Source organism: Mycteria americana, chromosome 4 (assembly GCF_035582795.1).
Source record: "Mycteria americana isolate JAX WOST 10 ecotype Jacksonville Zoo and Gardens chromosome 4, USCA_MyAme_1.0, whole genome shotgun sequence".
Lineage (NCBI taxonomy): Eukaryota > Metazoa > Chordata > Aves > Ciconiiformes > Ciconiidae > Mycteria > Mycteria americana.
In genome coordinates, this window is record NC_134368.1 from 9,355,859 (window position 1) to 9,376,734 (window position 20,876).

The 20,876-nt window shown below is 42.7% G+C and overlaps 1 protein-coding gene across 2 annotated transcripts; it reads right to left on the bottom strand.

Annotated features, from left to right (window-relative positions):
- Positions 1-215: 215 nt before the first annotated feature.
- TMEM129 (transmembrane protein 129, E3 ubiquitin ligase) lies at positions 216-19,616 on the bottom strand. Of its 2 annotated transcripts, XM_075499592.1 has the most exons (5): positions 19,049-19,616; positions 17,898-18,372; positions 15,289-15,448; positions 4,336-4,595; positions 216-2,428 (listed from the first exon to the last, which is right to left on the bottom strand). In XM_075499592.1, exons 1-4 carry the CDS (start codon positions 19,251-19,253, stop codon positions 4,347-4,349), a joined length of 1,089 nt encoding a protein of 362 aa, XP_075355707.1. In that variant the 5' UTR covers positions 19,254-19,616; the 3' UTR covers positions 216-2,428; positions 4,336-4,346. The 2 variants fall into 2 exon arrangements, with proteins under 2 accessions (XP_075355707.1, XP_075355708.1); XM_075499593.1 differs by having other exon boundaries at positions 216-4,595; positions 19,049-19,611.
- Positions 19,617-20,876: the final 1,260 nt, after the last annotated feature.

Below are 20,876 nucleotides of genomic sequence, written 5' to 3' on the forward strand. Positions count from 1 at the left end.
CCTTCTTTCATTTATGCAACCCTCTGCATTCAGTTTATAGTAGGAAAATTCATCGAAGGAATTACCAGGTGCACCTTCAGAATTTAAGCCCTCTTTGTATTCACATGTTTTCAGCTAAAACATTGTATACAGGTAAGTCAGACTGATTTCCACCCATATAAAGTTTACGTGGTAAACATAACTTTAAAAGGAAAAGCAGAAGTCTTACATAAAATCAATTGTATTTTTATTCAGCTCTTCAGAGAGTTTCAAAATTAACTACACATATTCATTAAGCCTTTTCCTTAAAGGCTATCCAAATAATACTGTCCATTTTAAAATAGGTAAACGATCTAGGTAAAAAAAAACAACCACAAATAACAAAACCTGCGGTATATCTTTGGAAGAAAGTGTCTTGTAATGCATGTAAGAGCTTGAACCTTTACATCTCAACTCCTTAAATATCTCAAATATCTTAAGAAATGGCACTCAGAACTTTAGTCAGTTATGTCTTACCGAGTTTTGCCTGACTGGAATGGTACACAGCTGCAGTCTACCAAGTTTCAACACAATAAAAATACTCATACTGAAGAGAACACATAATAACCTGGTATTTTGGTTTCAAGTTATGGCAAGCCTCATGGTAAACAACTGCATTCATATCATGGATTCAAAATATATTCTACTTGGACAAAATGCCTTTTTTGGGTTAGCAAACTACGTTAACCTAAAAAATTAACTGATAACATATTTTGCCAATATCTTCTGGAATGCTATAAGTACAGAAATAACACAACTGTGGAAATTAATAATATAGCCACAGCCCATGTTTTCAGAAACACTTGTTCAGCTGCAGCACACATGGAAATTTGGGCTATACATGTATACATACATATGGGGTATTTATACTGACACTGTGCACCCACATATAGACTGTCTTACTGCCATGACATTACATTTATATAACATACTTCAGTTTACTAACATTACCTACCCCCAAGTCAGTGATGTGGAAAAGCATACACACAGCTGAAAAAGCAATGCTAAATCACTAATAATTCAAGAAAATTCTTTAAGTAAATATTTTAGCCCATCCCATTACTTGGTTCATTTTTTTCTTAGAAAAGCACTGTAAAAAGACTGATTCTAAACCCTATCCTTATGTTTAAGAAACGTATCAAGATTGGGTGGGAGGCAATGTATTTCTTTTTACTGCAGAGATCTTCTCTAGAAACAGCCCTATACATGCATGTGGTTCTTCGTATGATGACCTGAAGCTATCACGAAGACAAATGCCTATTTTTATACTCTATTATCGTGTTCAGTGATTTATTCAAGACAAATACGATATCACATGACTGTGCAGGGAGAGGTCATGGTTTCTCCTTCTACTGGAAGGATACTCTACTCTAGGATTCTACTCTAGGAAGAATACATCATATGGATTTTTAACAAGTTGGTTCTCTAACACAGCCTTTAAGAAGCTTACAAACTTTGGAGGCATGCCAGATTACTCTGAGAATTTAAACTTGGAAAAAAAATGCTTGTTTTAAGGAATTTAAGCCAGGCACTATTATTAACATAAATCATAATTTTATTTTGGTAATTATTACTAAGTTTTCTAAGAGGCACTTCTGTGGATAGAGCACTACCATTAAAAGATGCAAGAGTATTATACATTTATGACTGTTACTTTGTCGTACTGTTATATTGGCAAAAGAAGTAAGATGAATAAAAGCAAAGTTCCACTGAAATGAAAACTTCCAATTAATTCAAAGCAGATTTCTGTAAAGAACTACTCCACTGCACAAGCAATTAGGAGACTAAAGCTCTTATTACATGACATACTATTGGCAACTGACCTATTTTTCTTGTATAAAACCATCTGCAACTACATGTATCTATTACCTAAGTTTCTCAAGGCCTTTACAATGTTAACTTCACACATCTTTACAATAAATATTTTTATTCCAAACGGGAAAAGAGCTGTAGGAATCGAATGACTGTCAGTGGCAAAACCAAAACTCCAAAATCCTACCCTCTCTTCTGCAACTATTTCAAGGACCACATCCCTTGTATCTGTGCGACATTATGTGAACTTCCCAGAAGTAAATGATACAAAATGCTTATTTGTAAAGGCTGCTGTGTAGTGAAGTGGTGCATGTCAGATGACACCACCTGGCCCTGTAAGAATCTTCCAAAGGTTAAAAAATCCTGCAGAGACCATTTCAAACTTCCAAATCACTTTCCCACAGAAGTACTGGAAAATATTTTAAATTCGATCACTGATCAGCTCCTTGATTTTTTATTAATTTTCAGACTTGTCAACAAATCTGTCTGAAACTCGGGAACTCAATTTAATCCTATTCAGGTGAAGAGGGACATGCCACTTAAGATCTCTTTGGGAAAGAGAGCAAATCCAGTCTGTCAAATTGTCACTCTATACAATCTAAAACAACAGGTAATAAAAAACAGAAAAATCACCCTTGTTAATAGGTAGTAACAGATAATTGCATAGTAAATGTTGTATATGTAACAACTGAGATATGCTTGAGCAATTAGTGTCCTTAAACCCAAGCAGTTTGGACTTTTATAAGTGCATGTTATTAAAAAAAAAACAAACAAAAAAACCCAACACCAACAATATAACATATATGTTAGTTCTCAAATGATGCTGTCAAATCTGTTCTCAGTTCCTCATCCCTCTCCAAAATATGGCTTGCAGCCACATTCGTAACCATTTCCTGGCAGGCTGGCTCTAAGTGCAGTTTGGGGCATCCACCACATAACCTGTAGCTAGGCTGAGACTCTAATGAAATCTTTCATGGTTGTGCTTCCAGTACTTGTACCGTTTCTAACATCCTGCCACCTATTCCTGCTCAAAGCAGTTTTCCCTGTCAAGGTCATCAAGATGTTTTCAGTTAACCGCTGGTATGTCATCTATGCTAGTGATTTACTGATAAGATCCTTCTGATTATACAGGTGGGAGGTTATTAGGGCTTTTATTCTCCTAGACCAAAGTATTAAAATATTCCTTTCTCTCACTGTTTGACCCACCTGTCTGCCTGAGGTTACTACCCCTCTAAGATGGACAACCCAAGCAAGCAAATACCTGCATCTCAGCCCCTGCAGTGCACAGGGCAGTGTAAGAACTCGCACATTCTCCAGCAGCTTGAGGCTTTCCACCAAGCAGTATGCCAAATAATTGTTCACTGAAGGAGGTGATGGACAGCTAGAACACTAAGCACTGCATTTAGGTCTAGGAGTAGGGCTCTCTTACATGTATGGAAAATGCTTTGATTTTAATTTGCAAATTACCTTGATGCAGATCAGATCAAGAAGTGTGCATCAGTACCCTATGAATATTAAAACAGCGACTACTGCTTATGATCAGTCTTTGAATTGCAAGCCTGAAAAACTTTTGTTAACGATGGTCATTCTTCGGGCATCTAGCATGGCAACTTACACCTTTGCGATCCTGGCATCTCTTTCAGTGGAAAGGTTACCCCTCAGAAAAAGCTTACAGGCTTTGAAATAGCTGAGCATTCTTTCAGAGTATTTAGACAGTTCAGATGTTTGCTGCACTCCCTTCAAATGTATAAAAAAAAGTCCATCACCTAAAGAGCATCAAAACCCTAAGCAAGGTAGCTCCTGGAAACCAACAGATTTAACTGCATAGCATTAGCAGTGCAGGTAAATGGGGTATGTTTCTGAATCCTTCTGTTGTTTGAAATAAATACATCAATCAAAAAATAAGCTAGAGGCAGATTAATGGAATAAAAGGTCCCTATGGGAGCTGTACATCTTCAGGGATTAAATTCCTTAGCCTACAGAAACTGATCCCCTTTATAAGTGGAGGGGACCAGCAGAAAGAACACAACTGGTATACTTTTCGGTGAACACTTGCAAAGGTTAGTAAGAACTTCACAAATGGATTAAAGAAGAACAAAAGTATCAATGAAGTCTAACCAAAGTAATTTTCTCAGTTAGCCCTTTACTAAAGAATCAAAACCCATGTTAATTTTAAAAATTTAAAGAATTTAACCTACATTAAAACTGGAAAAGAGAACAGTAGTGCAAATATGGAGGGATACCCTTATTCCATCCAAGACAGAAGAAAGCAAAATATGGGTTAAAAAAAAAAAATCCAGAAACTGACATCTGGTGAATAAAAACCAAAGGTACAGGTAAAAGTGGAGGGGAACTGAAAAGATTTACATCTGTTTTCAACACGGTAAAAGAAAGCTTTGGAGTTTTTGCACCCCTGTAGAACACGAAGTCTCAGAAACAAATCTAACAGGCCTTTTAGCCAAACCCACTATGAAATACATTCAAATTTAAAAAGTTAAAACATACCCAAGTATAATTCATCGTATTATGCAAACATCTAAAATGCAAAATTTGGCTCGGCAAGTCGGACAAGGCACTTGGCTCGACAGCCAGGTCTCTGGGTGCTGCTGATCCTGTCGGCTGGCAAACCATTTGCCCATGCAGGTGAGGCACCACATGGGACGACAGTAGCATTGCTGGCATTCACCTTCGTTTGGCTCCTGGCAGTTCTTGATGAGCTTAATGTTAGCGATAGTCTGCATACACCCTATGCATGGCTCCAGTTCCTAAAGAAGGAGGAAAACGTCAAAAATATGAACTGCACAGAATGGTTTCTGTTATTGCTCTTCAAAGACTTATAAAATTATCTGCGCACAAGTGTAGCAGGAACGTGAGTTGGGCAGAGCCTCAAGGCAGAACTGCCCCACCAGAAGATACCAAATGGTTTCAATCTCCAGAGCCATGTTTATCAGAACACCCTCTAATGAATGAGAACAAAGTACCTCTTTAAACAGAAAACCCAGAACTGCTGCGTGAGACTGATTAAACAAAAATGACTGAAAATAAGCGTCCGTTCTTTCTCTCTCTCTGAAGAGCTCCACCTGTTTCCAGAGCACAGCAGCCAGAGCAAGGTAAGCAAGCAGCCACCTTTTATCATTCAGACATACTATTTTTTCAAAAAACATACCAATATAAAGTCAGGAAAATAAACAAAGCAAACAGTTCTTACCACTTATTACAGCAAATGGCTGTTCCTATCTTCCCTCTTTGTAAATAACAGGCATAAATAACAGAGGAAATCGGGGATCTACTGAACACAATGGGCACTCATCTTGAAGGACCAGAAATGTACTTAATTTTTCTTGGATAATATTGGAATAATTTATATTTCCCCACCGTTAATTATGCAACATGAACTTGCAGTTGCATATAGGGAGATCATCTTGCTATGAAGTGTTTTACAATTAACAAACAATAATTAGCATTTCCCATGTGTCTTCCAGCCAAAGCTCTCCAAGAACTTGACAAAGTTCAAAAGACAACACACCGAACAGGCATGGAGACCTGAATCCTATTCATACTGCTATTGGCATAACAGAAAGCAGCTCTGCTTTGTGGTCTCTAGTTCCCACCTCCAGTGTCTCTTCCCTTGTCAGCTCAAGTGTCTGTTCAACCACACTGGCAGCTTGACTGTGGAGCGGATCATCGTTCTTTGCCTCTTTTACCTCGATCATTTCCCTCAACCAGGTTCACCGCAGACAAAGTCTTACGTCAACATGGAGATGAGGAGAGTGCAGGAAGCAGGACTGCTTCTTTCAGAAGCTGTATCAGCTTTTAGCTTGTAAATTAGGGCTTACCTTAGTTTTTAGGCAGGAAAAATCAGGGCTTACCTTAGATTTTAGGCACTCTAGCATAGAAAGGTTAACTAACTTTTTCAACTTATTCATGGAGCTTCAGAATAGGGAAAAAATCCCTTGTTGTATTTTTAATGTCCTTATCATAATTTCTGATGTTATTTATCACTCAATGTCAACCCAAAATTTGGTAGCTCAGCTGACACTTAAATGTGTCACAAATTAAAAGCCCTGCAAGAAAGCAATTCTCTCAAATGAATAGCATCTTCTCTTTATTTTTAACATCTCTTTTCACTATAGGCTGGCACTGCAATCAGAACACACAATCACATTATGTGCAGACATATCTGATCCATTTTTATTTTAGGTAGTTCACGTGACCACACAGTGAATACACCATATAAGCTGCATGGCACTACCAAAGATACCAAGTACTCACTCTGTTAGCTGGAACATCTGACACAGACTCACTGCAAGGTCACCAGAACTAGTTCAATTAGTTACCTCTGGTACATTAAACAGTGCTCTAGTTACACTTCCAATTGCAGCACAAGTATAATAATGACCAGGTCTCCGCAAATGTTACTGAAGGAAGGACTCCGTAGCGTTATTTACAATTAAAGCAAGCCCCAATTAAGAATCATTAATTTATTTCAGCAGAAGATCCAGTAAAACCTGGCTGTCTAGAAAAGCAATCTGTAATGGAGCAAACTGCCTAAAGAACAGTAACAGCAGCTGTGATTTTAGCTCCCCATAAACTTTCTGGAAATGTAACCTCATCATTTCCAAATGTTTTCAAGTAAAATTTTTATGGAAATTATTATAGGGGACTTTCTTCTACTCTGCTATTTCTCACGTCTCAAAAATTTAATGTCCACAATACAGTTCATCTCCTCGTAGAAGCAGCCAGAACTACATTTATTACGTGTTGACTGAAATGGAAGGTGAGCCCTTGTGACGGATGCACCCACCCTGACTGAGTGAACAGCACTTTGGTTCAGGCAACACCGACAAGTAGCCCTGACTGGAGTCAGCCCTGCAGTGCAGACCTTGAGAAACTGTGCTAGGCCGTATCTTCTCAGGAACTAAGGAATTTAGGCTATGTCTTATCAGCAGCTAACGGTGCCAGCCTGAGCCGGAACTAGACAAAACTAAAACTGCTACAGCTGCACACCCTCAGCAAAGGGGAGTTTGACTATGAGTTAATCACTTTATGCTATAAATATCTGTAGCCCCCGAGCCCATTGAGCTCTCCTGAACGGCAGCGGGCTGCACGGTGGTGATCTCCCCTGGGGTAGGACGCCGTCAAGGTTACTCCTCGAGGTCGAGAGATCCCTTACCTGGCATCTGTTATCTACAGCGAGGTAAGCGACATTTTATATTAGAACTAAGGCACACTGTATACAAGCTAGCTTAATCATTAGAAATGCAGTAAGTAGTCGAGTGTTTGACTGCCGTTTAATTATTGATTAGTTAGCTTTTAATTAGTTTGATCACTGTTTAATTACCACTTAATAATTATCATTTAATCATCATTCAGTCATTGTTTAATCAGTGTTTAATAAAACCTTTTGGTTAACCCCACAACTTCTTTTAATAATTCACCTGCAACAAAGATTGGCATAGTCAGGAGGATGGCGGGTTCAGTCACTGACTACTTACGGAGGCACGGAGTTAGCCCTTCATTAAAATTTTCTGAAGATTGGGCATGTGAAAATTGGGATAATTGGAATAAGATAGAGGAGCAGTTAAACCTCACAAGAGGGAAAATGAGAGACGGTAAAGAAAAGGGAATAATATGCAAAATGTTGGGAACATGTTTGGAAGCAGCCTGGAAGTATAAGGAATGCAAGGAAAGGGAAATGCGAATGTTACACGATGAGGCTGAACAAAGAAAGCGACAAGAAATGCTGTTATCTCTGCGAATAGACCAATTGCTGAAACAACTGGGGGAGGAAAAAGAAAAACGAAGGAAGGTAGAGGATAAACTAGAACTCATGATTACTTGGGCCCCCAACCCCCCAGATCCTGTAAAAATCTGTAAACTAATTATATCCCCAGAAGACTGGGATGGAGATATTTGGGAGGACCCCGATCACGAATTTAGCGAGGAGAGTGAATTAGATGAATCAGAATTTAAGGTAGCCCCTGATTTTAAAACTGAGGTATCTGCTGGACCCCAAGGGGGCAACCAGAGAAACATCACAAGGACCATTCCATGGGACCCCCTTCAGCTGGCCAATCTGCAAGAAAAATATGGGCGGAAGCCTGGTGAGAGCGAGACTGAGTATCTGTGGCGTGTCTCCTTAACTGGAGGAGACCGTATTATGTTAGATCAAGGTGAAACGGATGGCTTTTGGGGACCAGGAGTGTTCTTGAATGAGGGACCAGATCCTAACACTGAGCCACACTCTATCACGCGACGAGTGGCGTATTGGGCAGGGGGCATAGACCCTCGGGATAGAGGAGAGCCCGCTGCTATACCAGTAAGATCATTAAGCGAACTTTCTACTGCCGTTACAAAAGCAGCCTGCCTTCAGGCTATGAACGACAGGGGTGCACATGGTAATTACCCTATCGCTGCCCCTGTAGACCCTCAGGCTATGAAACCCCTAATAAGGGGAGCCCCTGCTATCTTAAAACCGTACCTCATTGCAAAAAGGGATGAAATAAGACAAAACATAGAGCGTAACACTCAGGGGGGTCAGGACAGCCAATTCTGCCTCCGATCCATCCCGACCTGGGCAGAACTGTTGCATGGCATTGTCAATCATGGTCGAGAGATGGGGTGGGATGAACCAACACCAACTGGGCAATCCCGAGCTGAAGCAGACAGCAGGCAGATCTGGCAAGTAAAACAGACTCCCCAGAACCCCCTACACCTTCCTCGACCTCATAAACTCCCTGGTGAGGTAATGGACCCCCAAAAAAGACGTAATGGACTATGGAGAAAAGCCTTAGCGCTAGGCATACCTCGGGTAGCCATACAGGGCCAACCGACGGGGACTATACTTAGTTTGATCAAGGCTTTCCAAAAACAAGGGGTATCAGGGAATCCAGAACAAACTAAACAACCGTCTGCCCCCAAAGACCCTGTGAATAACCCTTTTAGACCTCTTAGGGAGGCATTGCAAACCTTGAAGCCAAAAAAAGAGTAAGTCCTGGGCAGCAACTTGGGCTGCCTGTCTGGAGGACTGAAACTTATCAATGGAATAACACAGACAGCCTTCACATTTATGTCCCATTCTGCCCCAAAGACAGCTAGTAAATCGTTTAATTGACACAGAAGCTCAAATTACAATAATCTCAAATTTGGATGCCCAAAGAACTTATGTTAAGCCCGGTCAACAGAGGGTTAAAATAACAGGATTTACCAGCAAAAGTAAAACATGCCCCATAACTAAAGTTAACTTGTTATTGCCTGGGCAGAAATGGGTATCAAGGCACCAATTACCAGTAGTTTCAGGGAAAGAAAATGTGTTAGGCTTTGATATACTACAAGGACGAGTTTGGAAATCACTGGACGGTAGTGTTTGGTCTTTTGGCTGCCCGGAGTGTCCTTGGTTAGCTGAGCGAAAATTAGCAGCTGCTCGTGGGAGTCAGCGAACTGGCGTAGTTCGCTTACTGCGAGCTGCACCCACACTGCCTGACTCAAAAATAACTAACTTCCCTCAGTATCCCAGCTCTGCCACTGCCCAGAAAGGTATTGCACAGGTCATCGGTGACCTAGAGAAACAGACACGTTATCTCCTGAACACACTCCCCATATAATACCCCACTGTGGCCAGTTAAAAAAACAGATGGGAGCTGGTGCCTAACCATACACTACAGAAAGTTAAATGCAAACACCGCTCCTCTCACGGCCACCATCCTGATCATTGCTACATTAACTGCCACCCTCCAGGCTGCCACTGCCCCCTAGATGGTGGTACTAGGTCTAAAAGATATGGGGTTTTTTATGGTGCTGTGGCAGGAGGAGGATAAAAGAAATTTGTTTTTACCTAGGATGAGATACAATTTACTTTTATTAGACTTCCTCAAGGCTATAAGCATTCACCCACTATAGCTCGGTGGAGCTAAACATCGTATTAGGGCTAGGTGAATATATCCTAGCTATTTATCAAACATATGTAATTTATACATGTTCCTTTTCCTAGTTAAGTAAAGGTGGCCTGTCCACCTACGTAAGGCTGGTAATTGGTGTCTGTGGGAAAGATGACACATCATGATACCAAGTCCCTTTTCATCCCTATATACTATCAGGCCTCTCCCACCTCTCCCTTTCACTTCTCATTGGGGTCTGGCTCCTGCCTTAGAAAAAAATTAAAAAAAAATCAGTTTATTTACAGTCAATTAAGATTTTACAATAGCTCTTGCTTGGCTCGCAAATATATGTTGTGGTGGGTTGACCTTGGCTGGATGCTAAGTGCCTACCAAGCCACTCTATCGCTCCCCTCCTCAGCAGGATGGGAGGAGGGGGGGGAAATAAGATTGAAAAAAACCTCGTGGGTCAAGATAAAGACAGTTTAATAAAGCAAAAGCAAAGGCCGCATTCAGAAGCAAAGGAAAACAAAGGATTTGTTCTCTATTTCCCATCAGCAGGCGATGTCCAGCCACTTCCTGGGAAGTAGAGCTTCAGTACATGTACCAGTTGCTCCAGAAGACAAACATCATAATAACGAATGCCCCCTCTCCTCCTCCTTTCTCTTAGCTTTTATTGCTGAGCAGACGTCATATGGTATGGAATATCCCTTTGGTCAGTTTGGATCAGCTGTCCTGGCTGTGTCCCCTCCCAAGATCTTTCCCACCCGCAGCCTACTGGTGAGGCGGGAATGTTGGAGGGACAGCCTTGATGCTGTGCGAGCACTGCTCAGTGGTAGCCAAAACACTGGTGTGTTAGCAACACCTTTCAAGCTACCAATACAAAGCACAGCACCATGAGGGCTTCTATGGGGAAAATTAACTCCATCTCAGCCAGACCCAATACATATGTACAATGTCCACAGATGTACATAAAGCCCAATTCAAAAGACAACAGGCAACCTTCTCTTGCTGGAAACTTGAGAGTCCTAATTCTCCTAGTAGTCCTTAATTGCCCTCATACCACTTCCCTCGTGCGCCTATAGGAATCATAGAATGGGTTGGGTTGGAAGGGACCTTTAAAGGTCATCTAGTCCAAACACGATGCAATTAGCAGGGACATCTTCAACTAGACCAGGTTGCTCAGAGCCCCATCCAACCTGACCTGAATGTTCCCAGGGATGGGGCATCTACCACCTCCCTGGGCAACCTGTTTCAGTGTTTCACCACCTTCATTGTAAAAAATGTCTTATATCTAGTCTGAATCTACCTTCTTTTAGTTTAAAACCATTACCCCTTGCCCTATGGCAACAGGCCCTGCTAAAAAGTCTGTCCCCATCTTTCCTATAGGCCCCCTTTAAGTACTGGAAGGCTGCAGTAAGTCTCCCTGGAGCCTTCTCTTCTCCAGGCTGAACAACCCCAGCTCTCTCAGCCTTTCCTCATAGCAGAGGTGCTCCAGCCCTCTGATCATTTTCGTGGCCCTCCTCTGGACCTGCTCCAACAGGTCCATGTCTTTCCTGTGCTGAGGGCTCCAGACCTGGACGCAGTACTCCAGGTGAGGTCTCACCAGAGCAGAGCAGAGGGGCAGAATGACCTCCATTGACCTGCTGGCCACGCTTCTTTTGATGCAGCCCAGGATACAGTTGGCTTTCTGGACTGCAAGCGCACATTGCCAGCTCATGTCCAGCTTTTCATCCACCAGTACCCCCAAGTCCTTCTTGGCAGGGCTGCTCTCAATCCTTTCATCCCCCAGTCTGTATTGATACTGGGCGTTGCCCGGACCCAGGCACAGGACCTTCCATGCAGACATTGAGCCGTTGACCACCACTCTCTGGATGCAACCATCCAGGAAATCCAATGAATTTTATATTACTGGCATTTGTCACCTCCTGGACTTGCTCCTTAAGATGTTGGTATTTTCTAATTTTCTCAGCTGCTGCATCAGCAAGTGTGATGGTTTGCTCTCATATCTAACAGTTAAGTCCACCACAAAAGCCTGACCTCCCTTGACAAATATCATGTCAGGTTTATAATTCGTTTTGATGATCTTTTAAAAGTGGCTCCTGAAATATTACCCATTCTTTCTTTTTAGCTTCCTCTGCCAACAGCTCACATTGCTGGTTGTGTCTGTTCTAGCCTCTTGAACCGCAGGGCAATATCCAATAATATGTGAGCAAGTCTCACTCTCTGCTTGACAATGCCGACAGTTCTCGAGTGTCCTGCCTACCCCTTGCCAAATACTCTCTCATGGGGTAGGCGTTAGCTCTTAATTGTAATGCAGTGATGAGCTTTCTGTGAGGAATGCCCCTGTAATATTACATCCAGTTATTACTAATTTTATCCTTTTCAAAGCTGGTAATCCTATGGCCCTGGGACGGCAACTTGGTCCAATTCAAAAATTACTGCTTTTGCCAGTCACAGGGTCTCGGAACGATGACCTTCAGAGTGGATATCTCCCATTCCGAGACTGATTCCTCACTGCCCACGACCTCCGAGATCACCATGACTGCTCTGGGGTCCCAAATAGATAGGGAACTCTTTATCCTCACCTGCCACAATCCACAGTTTTTCAAAATCTTTCTCCATACCTTCTTGCCGGCCAACAGGTCTTATAGCGTCATCTGATGACTGAGCAATTCGGTGCAGCCTATGGGCCTGCACACTAGGAATTAGTCCAGAGAGTCCGGCAATACCCAGCTCTCCATCCCGAGTGCTGGAATACAGGATGGCATCATACGTACATGTAGGTAGACATAACCAATCCTTGACGGCTGCTTGAATTGCCCAGTCAAGGGCCTGTAGGTACGTGGCTTTCACATCGGCTTGGTCTGCTAAGTAAATCAGTTGTGGGATAGTATATCCCTTCAAGATGTCCACTTTCTGAAATGGCTTCAATGGAGCCTGCCCAATCCGCCTTAACCATTTGTTCTGTTTTTCCAGTAGTTCTGGCTTAGATATTCCAATCCATGGGTCTATACTTAGTCCCAGGTATTTTTCCAAACTACCTGGATCAATCATATTGAAGTGTGTGCCATTTATTGTCCATGCCAGACAGTCATTGATCATGTAAGAGTCCTTCGTAGGCTGGATGTAAAAGGGGCGCTTCTCCCCTTGTGTTTTCAGGCCTGTCAGATCGCAAAAGACCTCTAAAATTTCAATATTTTTCTGCATTCCATCCCAGGATTCACTTAAGAGGACCAAGTTGTCTGCAAAGACTGCTACGTGGATATATCCTAGCTACTAACTAAAAGGGGTAACCAGTCCGGAGTGACCCCGCCGAGACTTGTGTTATTTTCTCTTTCCAGGAATGGTGCCAGGAGTGATACCGGAATGCCTCCCTTGGAGATCGCATTGGTCATCAGAGGAATATTCATCCTTCTCACAGGAGTAATCATTGCCAACATGGACCAGATCCATTTTACACCTCAGCAAGCCCAGCGCACGGGTTGGAGGCCGTCACTTCTTTTATTTGTGCTAATCAATACGGTAACTGTAGTACATTCTGAATCATATGTGTTTAAAATTGATGGAAGTACAGGAATATTGGGAGAACCAGCAAAAAACCTAACAATGACAATCACTGGTAATCACACAATTGTAAAAGCAAGTAAGAGTCACCTTAACTTCTGCTACACCAGGGGACAGAATCTCTATTGAATGTAATGTGACAAATTATTCAAAGGCAAACACCTACACGATCATCAGGAAGATAAATCAAACTCAATCAAAAAGCAGAGTAGGCTGTCCCTCACATCCCAGTTGTATAATTAGTTTCCTCTTTAACGACGCAACTATAGAAGCAGTGTGCCTGTGGACAGATAAAGGGATAGAGAGCAAAAATGGACTATCCTTAAAGGTCATGCTAACATCTACTCCCAGACCTCACACTATACCAACAACTACCCCTATGACCTATCAACCTATTCTATCACTCCCACAACCGAAAAAGCTACGTATCCACAAATTTCTGCAATTGGAATCTACGCTATTAAATGTAGAGGACAGCAACAAGTCATATTTAACCTGTCATGGTCCCTGAAAAGGGTAGAACTGTCCATGTGTACTAATCTGTATAATAACACTTTGTAAAGACTTAATTGTTGATAGAAATTTTACCCATGTGTCCAAACAATCAAATGTATGTGTTTGTAAGTTTGTAAACATTACTGGATGTGACTTTAATTACAGAGCCCCAGTGACCTTGTACACACTGTTAAAGGAAAACTACACACTATATCAACATCTTTTACATTCCCCCATTGGAATGAACGTGATGCTGTTTCACAAGTTACTGAAACATAAAGACTTACAGGCCTTAATACAAAGAGTATAATTACAAAGCAAAACCACATTAATAACTGTACATCACGATGAAGAAGAAATACACCATATACTAGGAAGAGTGAAGAAAGATGGGGACACCACTGGTGGGAAACCCTATCAGGATGGTCTCCAACAGCAAGAGGTGTATTGAACGCCATGTTACATCCTGTAGTAATAATGTTTGCCCTTCTGGTAGTTTGTATTGCTATTATTGTCTTTATATATAGTCAAGTCTGGGTTTTGGCCCGATCAGTATATCTCATTGTAAAACGTACAGAATATCTTGCTAATGATTGTGTGGAACTATCTTATAATTAAGCTTAATTTTGTATTTATCGCTTAATCCTCCAGTAGACAACATGATGCTATTACCGTCTCATATTTATAGCACAGAGGCAAGAGGTGACCGTGCCACCACTCTGTGAAGTGAAGTGAATTGACTGTAGTCACAGGGTGGAGTGTGACGGATGCACCCACCCTGACTGAGTGAACAGCACTTTGGTTCAGGCATCACCGACAAGTAGCCCTGACTGGAGTCAGCCCTGCAGTGCAGACCTTGAGAAACTGTGCTAGGCCATTTCTTCTCAGGAACTAAGGAATCTAGGGCATGTCTTACCAGGACCTAATGGTGCCAGCCTGAGCTGGAACTAGACAAAACTAAAACTGCTATGGCTGCACTTCTGCACGTACACCATAGGGGATTTTGACTATGAGTTAATCACTTTACGCTATAAATATCTGTAGCCCCCGAGCCCATTGAGCTCTCCTGAATGGCAGCGGGCTGCACGGCGGTGATCTCCCCTGGGGTAGGACGCCGTCAAGGTTACTCCTCGAGGTCGAGAGATCCCTTACCTGGCATCTGTTATCTACAGCGAGGTAAGCGACATTTTATATTAGAACTAAGGCACACTGTATACAAGCTAGCTTAATCATTAGAAATGCAGTAAGTAGTCGAGTGTTTGACTGCCGTTTAATTATCGATTAGTTAGCTTTTAATTACTGTTTGATTACTGTTTAATTACCACTTAATAATTATCATTTAATCATCATTCAGTCATTGTTTAATCAGTGTTTAATAAAACCTTTTGTTTAACCCCACAATGATGACTTCTCTTAATAATTCTCCTGCGACAGCCCTAATTAAACAGTTATCAATTACACATTAATCACAGGCTCACCTATATTGAAAAGTGTAATTGTTACAGTGGATAGAAAGTCTCACCTGAGTGCTTGGAACAGGATATGTCTGGTTAATTTCCACCAGAGATGTAAAGGTTTCTAGAAATAAATCACTAAGGCTTTGATGGATCACAACATTAGCTGCATTGCTGATGGGAGCACGGAGCTTTTCTCGGAGCTCCCCATACTCTGTGGAGTTCAACCTGAAGAAGAAAAGATGGAACAAAATGTTACCTTGATTATCTATTCAAATACCCTGATAGTACATTGCAGAGGTTAACATCAGAGAAGTAAATCCACAGAAAATTTCTTTAGGTTGGTACATACTAGTCAGAATAAATACACAGTGAGTATTTTGTTTTCTTTTGCTGTTTAGTTGTTGTTGTTTTTTACACAACTTAGACAACAGAACACACTGCTCTCCTTCATATCTGTGTCAGATTGCCAACAGGATATGCCAGAGAGGAGATAAAACATCATACAAAAATAAAGAAGGGCTTTTGAAGTAATCAGCATGAACAAAAGCAATATAACTACATAAATCATGCATTAACTGTAAAGTACTGCATGCACAATTTCTGTCCACCTTTTTAATGCCTATTTATTTATAAGTAAATCTATTTATTTATAAGTAAATACTTATACCATATCTAAATTCTAGTTTATAAACTCCTGAGGACAGAATAATTAGAATTATAACAGTGGCATGTATCACATGGTGATATAGTACATATAAGTTTCAAAATAATGTCAGTCAAGATCAGTTTCTGTGATTTTATGATACAATTTTAGATAAAACCTGAAATTTCACAAAAGTTACAAACAGCTGCTGAATGTGACTTAGCACTTTAAGGCTGTAACAAGCTGGGTTCACGCTAGGTTGCCTCTGCTAAAGTCTCTCGTAAGCGAGGCCCACAGACGCCAAGTGGCACATGAGACCTTGTGCAGATCCTGTAGTGACACATTACTGTTGTTACCCCTTTCTAATGTAACAGTTCTGAACTGCAGATTCAGAACTCCCCAGCTCAATGTTTCCACTCATTAAACAGCTTTCATGGAGAAGCCCTGGGAACATCACACCAAAATTCCTCGTTCTTCCTACCACTCACTGAGTTCCCCGAGCCCAGTACAATCAACGCTGGCTTAGCTTTAGCTCCCGGTGGTCTCCATTGTTTTAACTATTATAGGATAACATTGTTTGTTAACAGATACTATCTGTGCAAATAACGGAGACCTTTATATCCAGAGGAAAAATTCACCTTGAACACGCAGGGAAATGTGACCTACCTACACAAAAGCATTTTTCTTCCAGAAACATCCCACTGTATCTAATTCTGAATATATACAATGATCCTATATCCTTAATAGGGGAATTTTGTCCTATGGCACTTTTCTTAAATCCTGTGTGACTGCATTCTAGCAGAGATTTGCTATTTCTAACACATCTTATTACAAGAGCTTTTAAACACTCTTCTCAGTGCTGTTCTCTTTAGCCACAAAATAAAATTTTGGGGTTTAGATTTTTTTCCCTAAAAGGAATTGCCAAAGAAGCCATGATTTTCTCAGCTGGGGACGTAGTTTTGTCACTCTGGCACTGAAGCACTTACAGCAGAAAATCATTAGTTGTTTAATACTTATTTGGTCACCACTCTCACAGGTCTATAAAAGTCTCCTCTCTTCTTAGGATTGTCATGCTTACCTTAACTAACCTTTCGTTCTGAGCTCTGTTCACCTGGATTTCTAACATGATCACCTCTATGCCTTCCTCATACTTGCCAGGACCCCTCTGCTCACTTACAAGCCTGGTGATCTGCCTACTTTTAATTACCTAGTAAATAAATGCTGTTGACATACAACTTTACAGCAAAGAGACACCCAAATGCCTTTTCAAATATATAGTTGTAGGAGGAGCATCAGCATGGCTTTGTGTACTCCTTTTAATGACGCAATGACAACAAAGACTTCAGCAACATTCTAATCAGTGTTACAGGTTTCTGGAAAACTTGTACTTTTGCCTAGCTACACAAGAGAGACTGCCGAAAAAAATAGCATGGGCCCTTGAAAAACAAGCCCTAACAGTTCACAGCACATTTAGTATGATTTACTGCTACGAGAACACGTAAATTGGAAATGGACCAAAATTACTTCCTCGCTTTAAGGGCAGTTAGCTTGCAGTAGCTCAGTGAGAACTCTTCTGAGCAGAGACAAAATTATGAGCCTTAAGCAGAAGAAGGAAAGCAAAAAAAAGTCATGGGTGAACAACAGCCAGTTTTAGACAAATAACTATTTCTCCTCCACCAAAATTTGGAAGACTAAAGATTCTCCCTTTCATTCCTGTTCTCCATCTTTCATCTAAGTTTTTCCAGTTACTTCTTCCTGCATGCAGCACAAACCTCTTCCTAAGAATGGATGAAACAGGGCAGGTCCCTCTGTTTAACCATTGCGCATTCAATACTGTAGGTGTATGAATCTTTCTAAACAACCTTTCTTCACTGCACTGCATGGCAGAACTGTGCATACAGCATCTCTGAAGACCACGCAGGGAGCAAAGAGGAAGGGACGAGACCCAAGGAGTCTTCAGCTCTGCCACAAAAGCACTCCATTAGCACTATCAAATAGCATATATATAACATAACAGGGTAGCTGTTTTACCGGATATCAAACGCCTTCACGTAGGGATTAATACTGGCAACACGGATGGTGAGGAACTGCACAGGCATATTTGAGTCTGGGGTGAGTTCATGCTGTCTGGAGTCTGTCACCATCAAATGAATGTCCTGCTGCTGGGCAACATGTAAGCAGTAGGTGGTCACTTTAATCACCCATGTGTCCGTAACAATAACCCTCGCTCCTGGGGTTCCGGTAGCAAATTTGTCGATTCTCCTAAATTCTGTATTGATAGAAGAAGCTACTGCCCTCCAACCTGACTGCGGGAGAGCATGAACAGCAAGTGTTCGGGCTAACGGATGATTATTCCAACCTTTCCGCGACCAGTAATATGCCAGGGCACTGGTGATTGCTGGAAAGAGAACAGCGAAGAAGAAGAAAGTTTTCCATCCTTTCGGAGCCAGGTGGAAAAAACAAAGATGTTTTTCAGGTGCAGCAAAGCACATACCAAGGTAATAACCTGCAAGGGAAAAGACTTACTTTCAGAAAGCAATTAAGTACTTGCAGAAACACATACCCCTGACTCATACAGTTATCCAACCAGTGAGCTTACCTCCAGGAGAGCTATCGTACTTCTGGATGGTAACTCAAATTCAAGCCTCTTGTCCTAAGCGACCTGAGGTAAATTCTTACCTGTCACTGATTTTTACCAGAATTATGTAGCTAAATGAAGCTGATTTCACTTTGCAGGTTAAATAAAATTACCTGTAAGATGACACTTACTTTTAGCAGAATTATATGGCTAAAGGAAGCTGATCCGAATTCGCTGGTTAAATAAAACGCTATTCCTTTGTAACTGCATGTACTCTGATGCAGCCAACGAGTCATGAAGTTTAGGGTATACGTTACAAATAAGCTTGAGAGATACTAAAATGCCGTATTTCCAAGATGTATAGTGTAACCTGATTCACCCGCACCTGCGTGCACCCGACATGCCCACACTGGTGAGGAACCCCCTCGCTCCCTCCCGCCCGGCCGGGGGGTCACACCGGGCACGACAGGTTCCAGCGTGGAGCCTCGCCCCGGCAGCGGGTTTGCCTTTCACGCCCGCCGGGCTGAGGGCTACCGCCTCCCCCCGGTGACTTGCCCGTGGAGCCCCCCTCCCGGGCCCTCGCCCGCCGCCGGCCGGGGCTCACCCAGGGGCAGGAGGGAGTGCGCCAGCAGCGTGCCGGTGCTGCGCCGCAGGTGGTACTGCACGAAGGCCGCGTCCTCGCTGCCCAGCCAGGCGGCCAGCAGGCTCTGCACCGTCAGCCCCGCCGAGCGCACCTCGTCGGGCGGGAAGACGAAGCAGACGGCGAACACCAGGTAGGCCAGCGTGAAGGTCACCGCCGGGCTCTCCATGCTGCGCCCCGCCGGGCACGGCCCGCTCCCGCCGCCACGCCGCCTGGCCCGGCCCGGCCCGGCCCGGCCCGGCCCGACCCGACTCAACCCGCCGCCGCCGCCCCGCGGCTCCCTGGGAGCGGTAGTTCCCGCCGCAGCCCCGGATGCGCGGCGTGGCCGCGGGAGGGGCCGGCCCGGCGTGAGCGCGGCCGGGCTGGCAGTTCCGGTGGGGCGGTGCGCGGCTGGGCGCACGGCCCGGGGAGCACCGGTGCGAGGCGGGTGCCTGCCGGTGGTGGGCTGAGGCGTGGAGCCCCTCCACCCCAGCCTGCCCGGTGGCGGGCCCCCGAGGGCGCGGCCCCGCTCCAGCTGCTGGTACGGACCGTCTCACTCACCCCGGCTGCCCAGAGCCGGCCAGGACTCAAATCTCCCGGTAGTCAGCCCTCCCCGTGGCCTCACGCCTTATTAAGGTTATGCTTCACGGGCCTGGCAAAATAAACTAATCCCAGCTCTAAACTTAAAAGAGCTCTGCTGGATGAGGGTAGCATCCTTCTGGAGCAGGCAAATGGCAGGTTTTACTTCAGGGTCTGAAAAAACTTCTTGTTCCTGGTGAATTTTACGCAGTATTTTCTTTGGAGAATGATCAAGACCCCGTCTTGGGGTAAAATCTTAAAAGGGACATAAAATCTTAAAAGGCCTTAAAATTTTAAAAGGGATGTAAAATCTTAAAAGGGACGTAAAATCTTAAAAGGCCTTAAAGGGAGACAGATTTTAAGATACCTTTGTACACTCCTGACCACAGTAAAGGGAGAGGCCTGACTGGGATCTCTGGTTGCTGTTGAAGTGCAAATAATAAATAATAGCCACAAGAATCACTGTTTCTCTTAGAATGCAACAAAACCCCTGCTTGCACCCTGTACCAACCATAAACTGCAGTATTTGTCTCTTTTAGACAAAGGGGAAATTGCATAATTGGAGAAGCACGGCAGAGAAAGCGACGTGCAATGTTATACACTACTACTGATGGGGAAGGAAGTCAACAGGAACAGCCGCCCCCAGAATGTGAAATCTCACGCTGGCAGATGGCTGATGTGTTACTGTTGTTGATGGAGATCGGGAATTCAGGGTGGATCAGTGACTCTTGAATAAAACAGTTGCATCAGTAAAATTATGCTTGGATTACGGGCAATTTATTTCATTCTGAAAGACATAATTGTTGTCAAGTTTATTGTTTTAAAAATAATTTCATTGTTGCTGTATAATGACTCAACAGTAAGGACCGTTTTAATTTGTGGAATGGGCTATGAAGTTCAATAATAAAAATCACGTTGTGAAGCTGCAAGTTTTCTTTCTGTGGTTTTATTCAAAAGATTGTTGAAGCAGAATAACTGAGATGTGGATGTACTCAGGGCTGATGGATTTATGTTGTGAGGGATTTATGATGTGATTTATGTTGTGACCTCTAACAGCTATATGGGACAGTTGTGCAAAAGTCCTGAAGATGATGGAAGTTCACGTGGATTTATTTATCATTATGGATCTCTGAATGGAACCAAAATTTAAATGTGGACCTTCTTCTTCCAGAAGCTTTCCAGCTTCTGAGCTGATCCTGCATTAATTTCTGTATCAGCAACTTTCATTTCCTTT

Bases quoted from the DNA above. Each gene is read 5' to 3' on its own strand.
- TMEM129 (XM_075499592.1), bottom strand. From the start codon at position 19,253: ATGGAGAGCCCGGCGGTGACCTTCACGCTGGCCTACCTGGTGTTCGCC. The intron at 15,449-17,897 runs GTAAAACAGCTA...TTTCTTCTTCAG, and splicing joins GTGAAGGCGTTTGATATCCG to GTTGAACTCCACAGAGTATG. The intron at 4,596-15,288 runs GTGAGACTTTCT...CTCCTTCTTTAG, and splicing joins ATCCTGTTCCAAGCACTCAG to GAACTGGAGCCATGCATAGG.